This window comes from Solanum tuberosum, unplaced genomic scaffold, assembly GCF_000226075.1.
Source record: "Solanum tuberosum cultivar DM 1-3 516 R44 unplaced genomic scaffold, SolTub_3.0 scf00210, whole genome shotgun sequence".
In the NCBI taxonomy this organism is placed as follows: domain Eukaryota; kingdom Viridiplantae; phylum Streptophyta; class Magnoliopsida; order Solanales; family Solanaceae; genus Solanum; species Solanum tuberosum.
Window position 1 is genome coordinate 64,487 of NW_006239135.1, and position 9,828 is coordinate 74,314.

The 9,828-nt window shown below is 34.9% G+C and overlaps 1 protein-coding gene across 1 annotated transcript; it reads left to right on the plus strand.

Annotated features, from left to right (window-relative positions):
* Positions 1–1,551: 1,551 nt before the first annotated feature.
* On the plus strand, positions 1,552–7,120 carry LOC102600516 (uncharacterized). Its single transcript, XM_006355866.2, has 7 exons — positions 1,552–1,784; positions 2,209–2,339; positions 2,699–2,751; positions 2,848–3,671; positions 4,452–4,532; positions 5,908–5,970; positions 6,685–7,120. The coding sequence occupies exons 1-7, from the start codon at positions 1,731–1,733 to the stop codon at positions 6,739–6,741; spliced, it is 1,263 nt and encodes a 420-aa protein (XP_006355928.1). The 5' UTR covers positions 1,552–1,730; the 3' UTR covers positions 6,742–7,120.
* The last annotated feature ends 2,708 nt before the right edge of the window (positions 7,121–9,828 follow it).

Here is a 9,828-nt window from a genome sequence, read left to right on the forward strand (position 1 = left end):
GAATATTATATATTATATTTGGGCCTAAACTCTCTTTTATAATATAGTAGAATCTCCAAAGTTTTATTGGATAAGAGGAAAACCATACCACCTTTGGTTTCCTTGCACTCCTGGGCCAAAAGAATAACAAAAAGAAAGCCATCATAAATAACTCACATAAAGAAAGTAAATACTAGATGTAATATATAAGCGTATCTTTTAATTTGGTCTCATCTAATATCTATGCTCTACAACTTAGGATGTGCACAAATATGCATTTAAATATGTAAAAAATTGAACAAGTAAACACACACGTTCCATGTGACAATTCACATGGGTAGTAATTTAAGGAAACTAACAAATTAAGTTGAGTACATATATGAAGATAGATTTTGAGAAGCTAATTAACTTAAGATATTTATGTTCGAAGTTGTCATGAATAGATGAAGTTCGTGTATTCAATTTTGATTTGCCAAATATTTGTTCTACAATTTTAGACCAAAAAAATTGAAAGTTTGCTGCTAAACTTCATACACAATTTTTTTGCAACTTAAGATGTGACTTGTGAGTGAAAATTTGATTTCCAACCGGCTAAACTTATAAAATTTTATACAACTATAGTTGTAACTTCAATAAGGGAGAAACTATGTAATTATACAGACATTTCTATCATATTTACTAATTTTCTCTATAGTTTAAAATAATTATGTTTTATCTCACTATTTAATAATTTCATATCATATTTCAAATAAGATACATGAGTGAGATACGAGAGTGGCGAGCGATATGGAAGGGAGGCAAACATGATTTGTCTATGTATACTAGATACATGTGAATCACACTAGATACACACTATATACATGTATCTAGTGTGATTTACATACCAGATACATGAACGAGATATGAGATTGTCGAGCGAGATGAGAGGGAGGCAATCGAGATTTGTTTATGTATCCCAGATACCAGGGGCGGAGCCACCTTAGTATTAGGGGGTTCGGAACCCCCTTCGGCGGAAAATTATATTATTTATACATGGTTAAAATAATTTTTTATGTATATATAGTAGATGTCGAACCCCCTTCGACCGCTTCGTGTGTCTATTTCTACAGATTTTGAACCCCCTTACTGAAAATTCTGGCTCCGCCTCTGCCAGATACATGTGACTCACTCTAGATACACACTATGTACATGTATCTAGTGTGATTTGCATGTATTTGGATACCAGATACACGAATGGGATATGAGAGTGAAAAGCGAGATGAGAGGGTAAATAGCGAGATTTCTCTATTCATTCCAAATGTATGTGAACCCAAATTCTGACCTCATGTATCCTGAAATATGTATATCTGGATGCACCTATATATGATAATATTCGTAATATTGCAAACTAGAATTGGGCTATTCGTTTACTTTGCCCAAATGATGGAAGCTACAAAGCCCATTCAATTGGGCCTTCATTTTTCTGTAAAGCCCATCTACGAATCTGAATTGTACGCGCTCAGGGATCACGTGCGCATCACCGATCTATTCACACTTGGCACCAAAAAAAACACACACAGTAAGACAGACCCTCTGTCTACCCCCCACCACCACCCCACCCCCACCCCTTCTACATCTCTTGCAGTGAAACCCTAAAGCCCGATTTCAAGTTTCATATCGGAGCTGCTGTTTCGCCATTTCTGAAGGATTTTGATGGTATAGTTCCGGCCTATACATTGATTTGCCGAGATAGGGGCTTCGGAGTTGTTAAAATGGCGGAGGCTTCGAGTTCTCGAATTACAATCACCCTAGGACGCAGCGGTCAGGTAGGTCTATGTTCGAGTCTCTCTTTATTTCTTCTGTGTATTGCTTTTTTTGTTTTTTTGAAGTTTCGATGCTCGGAAATGGAGAAACGATGCTGTTTCATCAGTTTTGTATGATTTTTTTTTGTTTACTTTATGGTAATTTAAATTTAGAAATGTAGAATCATGCTGTGTTATCTGTTGCGGAGGATATATCCTGTAGAAATAGTTCGTTATTGCAATTCGTTGAATGCATGTTTGATTGTTTTCGTGTTGCAGAGAGGCACAATTGAATTTATCTTTGAATGTTTCATTGTTAGGTTTGGAGGGGATAGTGATACAATATGTTATGGAAATGGTGTTACGGAGATGTTGATAAATTTGATATTGTTTGCGACAAAGTTTTGATTTTGGTTTTTCATCTGTGGTTTTCATTGTAAATTGAAAGGTGGTAAAGAAGGCAGGACCTGTATTAGATCATCCCTTTCCTGATTCAAGGCCAGCAGTTGGGAGTAAACGGTCTGTCAGAGATAGACTAGGTAGCATTGCAGATTCAACAACTGAATTCAATAATAAACGGTGAACTTTCTTTCGTTTTTCTCGAAATTGTTTAGTTGTGTGAATTGGTCTTTTTGTTTTAGATTTTATGCCGAATGTTTAGCGTTAATTTGTGGCAACATACTGAATTTAAAACATTTTATGAATGGGAGGAAACCAATGATTAGTGTCCTTATCAAAGGAAAAGAAGAAGAACAACAACAAACTAATGGTTGTTAATTTATTTAAATGTACACTGAAATCTAACCACATAACTGTTAGCATTGTAATCTAAATACTGAAAACGAAATTTCCTATGAATGGAATGAGGTGATTGCAACCCCTTTGTAGGAGAAATTTCTATGCTTTCACACACAATATCCACATTTCATATTTTGCAGTCAGCGAGGAGATGGAAGTAGATTGGGCTCTCGTGCCTCTAGTGGCATTGAAGGTAATAATCCCACTGCTTCTCCACTATATATTCATGTTTGTTGCATGTACAACCAAATTCAAGATTGTTAATTTTGTTCCTTGTGATTTATTGAAGATGGGCGGCTTGGTAAAGATGACCTGCGATATAAAATCATGCGGAAAACTGCACTTGACCGAGGCCAAAGCAATGGCCAGCAGAATGGGGTTGATCTTCGTGATTTCCTATCAAGGCCTGCTCAGTCTTCAACAGCAAAACCTAGTTCACGGCAGCACATACCTGATCAGAGGGATAATAGACAACGAGTACCTGAGCCGAGGGATAATAGAGCACGAGTACCTGAGCCAAGGGATAATAGAGCACGAGTACCTGAACCGAGGGATAATAGACCACGAGTATCTGATCCAAGGGATGATAGACAGCATATGCTTGATTCAAGAGGTTCTAGAGAATATTTGCCTGAAATCAAAGATTCAAGACAGTACATGCCTGAAGCCAGGGATTTTAGAGGGCACCGTCCGGAGCTAAAGGATGGTAGGTATAATACACCCGAGTCAAGGAGTGTGAGCATACTGGGACGAGCTCCCTTGGCAAGAAATGCAGATGCTTTACCCATGATGGACTCAATAAGGAATTCTTATTCCCCCTGGACACTGGATCGTTTAAGGCGAAGATCACCAGATGGAGTTCATAGTTCTTCTAGAGGTATTTCACCACCAAGGAGAGGGGAGGAACTGCAGAGAAGACCTCCAGTGACGCCTTATGACGACCCGAGACTCAGTTCATACACAAGGAAAGATGTCTCTGAGCTTTCACGCCCCATGACTTCTGCAGGTTACCTGTCAAACACATCCCAACCTGCCGGGCCTGGAAAGACTGTCGCACCATTTCGTGCCCCAATCCCTCAATCGCGGAGTCTAGTGCAGAAAAGTTCATATGCAGTACAATCTACTTGACTTTATGCCTTTTCTTTGTTTCCTCTTTTACTATGTTGAGATATTGATAACTTAGATGATTATATGGTGAGATTTTCTCCTGATAATCAAACATTATATTTATCCTATTCCCAGGGCTGCAAACTACTTCTGCCATCAAGTATGTGAGCTCTGATAGTTGAAGTGCTATTCTGCATCACTTCCATACCAATATTAATTACAACAGATGCTCATAAACATCAAGTTGTTTTCTTGTAAAAACATATATTTTGTAGATAAGAGTTGCTAAAAGAAAAATGGTTAACCTAGTCCAAAGTAATAATGAAAGAGGGCTTTGCTTGTTTGTGATCATCTGTTATCCATTCTTGAGAATTATTACAAATGTCCCTTTTTGGATATTTTTTGGCTCTTCATATTCTGTGGTTGTGTTCTTTACAATCATTTTGGTGTTTGTGCACTTTGCACCTTCTTGACTTTATTCTTCTTTAAAAAATTATTCACATTTTAAGTAGACTAACCTCACTGGGTCCTGGAAAAATTTGATGTTGTATGGTGGAATTATGAAGCGTGTATTCTCATTCCCGATCAGAGATAAAGTGGTATGCTTAGCTACTGACATGATTAGACATTTTTACTTTCTTGTCTGAAAAATTGGGCCATAGCCATGTCTTGATATATTGCATACTGAGCATGATGGATAACAATTGGAGGTTAAAAAGAACATAAGAAGTTAAAAAAATTTGGTTTACTCCTCTCTAAAAGTTCTTTCTCCTTCCTTTAATGCAGGTTGAGGATCAACCTACTGTTGATAGCTTTTTGCACTCGTTGGGTCTAGAGAAATATGCTATCCATTTCAAGGCTGAGGAAGTATGTTTATCACCTTCTAGTATCATTTCAGTTGCAACATCATTGAATTTATTAATATCAACTTTGTTGATATATTTTTTTTGGTGAAGCATCTCAACTTTGTTAATATTAAGCACCATTGCATTTTTAAGATAAGCAATGAAGTCATGCATCAATGAATGCTATATACCATTAAAACTTGTTGAAGCTCTATACTGTTCGTATTCAGTTATGAGATCTTATGGATTGGGTTTTGCATTCAAGCTACTTGATATGGTCACTTGCTTTGAGTATTGAACTTTTGAGAAATATATATAGTTCATATCTACTTGATGTTGCAAGTGTGAGAAGAGAATACCCCTTTGGGTTTCCGTTCTTGCAATTGATGCATCAAAATACTTTCAAAGTTCATTTATCCAAGGAACGAAGTTATTTCCGTACTTATGCCCAGTAAAGTTGGCCCAGATCAGGGATTTGAAGAATGCTAGATGTGTAACCCTTTTATGGTTAATTTAATTTTATGTTTAAGTAGTTAGGTAGAAATTAATGGTTGTGGCTGTAAAGGATTGTTAGCATTCTGACAGAAACTAAGAGCACATTCAGTGTGAAGTTAAGAATTGAACAATTTGGGTGGAAAAAGTTAAAGAATGGAGCTGTAGCATTCTTCTTTTCTAGTCAGTGTGAGGACAGAATACCAGAAAGACTGAATTGTTAAGGTTGGCCCAGGGGAACATGAGCTTAAAGAAACACACTTTTTTGCAATGTGTTTGCCATGTACTGTGACTGGATTAGTGGATTCAGAACTAGAATTTGACAGTGACACTGTTATGTGTTGGACGATAGCCATTAGAGTGAAGTAGGTGTGGGTGACTTCTACGGGCAACTAAAAATGGTAAACAACTTACAGCAAGGTGGTTTCCTTGCTTGAGAAAGGGCATGATGATATTTTCTGTGCATTGGTCCAAGGAGTAGTGCCAACACAAGCCCAGGGAGAAGCCTGGTTCCCATAGTGTGTATGTATTAATGACCTTATTATAATACTTGCAACTTTAGCGGCATGGTGTAAAAATTCGTAATTTCAATGAGGAATTCATCTTGAGGTTGCAGGTACTGTAGTACTTATTGGAGCTCTGCAGGCTGTAACCCTCCCACATCATTTTTCTGTCAAGTTTAGATGTGAATGTCTTACGTGTATGGGTAGTCACAGAGAAGGGTTTTAGGATATCTATTCATGTTTTCTGACGTGTTGGGCTCGATTTGCTGATTTGATGTGGTCCTTAAACTCTGTTCACTCATTTTTCTTAATGTATTGATGTGTCTTTTTCTATTGAATAGTTGATTAATCGTAGGTGTAAATTCTTTTCAGCTATTATATTTACCTTGTTCTGTGTTGCAGGTGGATTTGTATTCACTGAAGCAGATGGGTGACAATGATCTGAAAGAGTTGGGAGTTCCCATGGTATGCTTCTTATTAAATGTGATATTTGATCATTCTTGAAGACCTAGTATTCTCAGTTGAATGCTCTGGATTTTGTTGTATATAGGAGTGTTTCTTTTCTTGTTCTCACATTTTTTCGGGGTGTCTACGGTCATGCTTTTTAGGTTTTCCCTATCTGCTTAATTGAATTCTTTTTCTCTCATGTGCGGCACTCAGAAACTGAAGTTTACCTCTTCTTTAAGCTTCTCTCAAACTGTATTCACTTCCGACTAGGAAATTCTTAAAATATATTACACAATACAAAGTTACATGAGACCATTTTCACAATTGCAGCCTTTTCTTTGATAAAAGAATACATTGATCCATGTATGCTCCCTCGATATATGTATATTTTACGAGGAACATATATTAATCCTTCTCCTATAACTATGTAAAGTCAAGTAGTCATTCATTTGAAAAGAGAAGCCATGACTTACGTTCTCAGAAAAGGGAGCAGGATAGCATTCATATCCACACTGATGAGATAGAGGGAGCCTTTCTTTCGTGTTCATCTGTTATTTTCAACCCGACATCCACGATATTGTGGATTTAAGTCAAAAGGAAATTGACTATGGGGAATAAGTAACAGCTTTTCCATATGACATATCCGTAGTTTGGCATTTATTGGTTTAACAGTTCTCAGATAGTGCATTTTTACTTTCCTAGCTTTTCCTAAAGAGATGCCTAAATTTGTAGGGTCCGAGAAAAAAGATTCTGCTTGCATTAGCATCTCGTGCCAGGAGACAAGTATGATTACATGAACTGATGCAATTCAGATACATTCTGGAGCTTTGACACAAAAACCATGAGAGCTGAAGTGAGATCTTGCAACTCTGCATATGCCTTGTAGTCTGTAGAGCATGTATTTTCCTTCTCGTTCTAGCTGGGCGAATCTGTATGGATCAGTTGTTAGCCCCTTGTCGATTCTGTAGTTTCCTACATAGGGCAAAATATTTTGCCAAAAGCAGTCTGATTCTTTTGTTGTTTGCTACTATTTTGTTTTTGTGCTATCCTCATTGTTATGGAATTACACACCAGTAAACCCTCCGGCATGAAAACAAAAAAGTTTGTGACGTTAAACATACCATCTGGTGCTGATACCCATTTAAGGTATTTTTCAACCCGTTGTCGATCAGCTTTCTTTTTTGGTATGAACTACATGTAAGATATGGAAATGCACGAGTGTCTGTGCGAACTATTTTCGTCTTGAACTATGTATGTGTGTGTGTGCGCTCGCTCGCTATAGGACTTGACCAAACATCTCAAGTAGTTAACCAAACACAAGTACTTAATTTTGCTTGAAAATTAAGTAGTCGAGTTTGTATCTAGTGATTCCCGCAATAGCGGTAGATGAATAGTTAACTAAACACAAAAAAATGTATTTTGGGGAGCAATGGAAGCTTCATCTATTTTTCTATAGACAACTTTTTAATTTCGATTTTTTACATGCTTTAAGACCACTAGCTTAATGAACATTTTATACATTTTACTTCTTTCATAAATCACAAGATTCAAATGTTTACTTTATTTTTTAAGCTCAATGTCTAGTGGTGGAGTTAGAATTTTCACTAAGGGTTTCAAAATTATGAAGAAGTAAACACACGAACTAGTTGAAGAAGATTTGACATCTACTATATATACATAAAAAGTAATTTTAACCATGTATAAATAATGTAATTCTCCTCTAAAGGGAGTTCAGATGAATTCTAACTCCAAGCTGGCTCCGCCTCTGTTTGTGTTAAGTGTAAACTTTCAAGTCAAGACCAGACAAACAAATTTCTTTTTTATATCATTTCAACTAAAATATGAAATGCTAAATGTAGTTGAGACACCAAGTACCGAAAGTTTCTAACAATTTGTTGTGATCTCTAAAACAGATCTTCAGTCGAAAAAATAGACTAAATATTATTATTTTTAGACAAAACATTTATTCGAAAATCTTTTAGCCGTAAACTTGGAGATTTTGCTAGCAAATATATCCTTTTTATTAAAATTCAAAAAGATATGATTTCCATTCATGCTTTTTCAAGAAAGAAAGAAAAAATAAAATAAACTAAAACAAACTTTTTTCTCTATATCAAAGACATAATAAAAAAGACCCAAGTTTTATTTCATGTGTGGATAAAATTATAGAGGGACCATATCAACTTCCATCAAAGTTTTGGTACAAAAACTTGTGCTTTTAATTTCTTTTTGATCCTAAAGTCTTTATACTAAATTATTTATTTAAACTTGTGGTGACACTTTTTATATAATAATATAAATAATTAATTAACATGTCTCTAGAGAGTTTGAAAACTTTAGTCCCTACTCAATTGATTATTGTACCATTCAAATGGATTCTCATGATCTCATTCACAACTACTTAATTCAATATTTCATCTTAGCTAGAATAAGGTATATTAATAAACTAACATGTTGCTAGAATATTAGGTTTATGGTCAATATTGTCCAATTTTTGAATTATATATATAAAACTCTCTGCATATTCTTCAATATTATTATAGATAGAAAATTTGGACACTTTGCAAGATTTTGAGATAGTATGATTTGATTGATTGTACACTTGTTATCTTATTGTACATTGAACTGCAAAAATATTTTTAAAGTTAAATAAGTAGTGGTTTTGTCATTGCCAATTATGCTATTGGTGATATAAGTGGCATTAGTATTTTGTTTTTTTAAAGAATAAAATCTTAAATCAATCATTTTGAATTGGAGGACAGATGGCATATGCCCAGTTCAACTAAAAATTCCAATATCTTTTGATCTAACTTTTTTGTTTTGTTTGTTTGTTTTTTATACTGTGTCTGGTATCCACATTAAAGTTTGACTAAATTTGTATTCGCATTAGAAAGTGTTACATTAGGAGGTAAAGTGCTCCCTAACAAAAACGATGACTCTATATTTAGTGGGACTCAAAACTGAGACCTCTGATTAAGAATGAAATAGTACTTACCACTCCTACAATGTCTGGTATCCGTATTAGAATTTGACTAAATTTATAGTCACATCAGAAAGTGTCATATTAAAAGGTAAAATGCTCCCTAACAAAAATATCGACTTCATATTTAGGGAGACTCAGACCCAAAAACCAAAATCTCTGATTAAGAATAAAATAGTATTTTTCACTCTCACCACCCGTGTTGGTGATATATAACATAAATAGTGCAAAGGGATTACTTGTATTATCACATTTCATAATATTACTCCTGTTTCTTGTTACTTATTATCTTATCTTGCTTTACTTAAACGACAACAATTAATTATAATATCCGGATTAAAGAACTTAATTAAATTCCTCCCCACCTAAAGTTCCATTTAGTTGAACTATATATATGTATCTCACATGAACTCTTTGAAATAAGTTTGATTTGAATTTTCTTAATTAATCATGGAATAGCTCTACTAAACACGCGATAAATATTGTTAAGTTAATTAAAACATTCCTTAATGACATGCTAACATTAATTAATTAATTAATCAAACCAAGAAAAGAAATTAGAGAACAAACCATGCTTCATTGAAGCTTCTCTTTTTCTAGTTAAATATTTTTGACTTTATGTTGGTTGTACATGTCAATTTTGGCATTCTTTTGGGTAAAATCTTAATTAATATTAAAATAATACTTGAGTTTCTTAATTAAGGGAGATTTTGTCCGTTGATTAGGATTAGAAGTAAAATACAATGGATGAAAGTAAGACTTTTTAAAAGGGTTAGCTGATGGTAGGGGCCATTTTGTGATCTTGTAATCTACACAAAGGCAAAAGATAGGAATAAGATACATAAAATGTAGAAGAAATCAATCAAGATTAATAAACCAAACCAACCCACCCCACC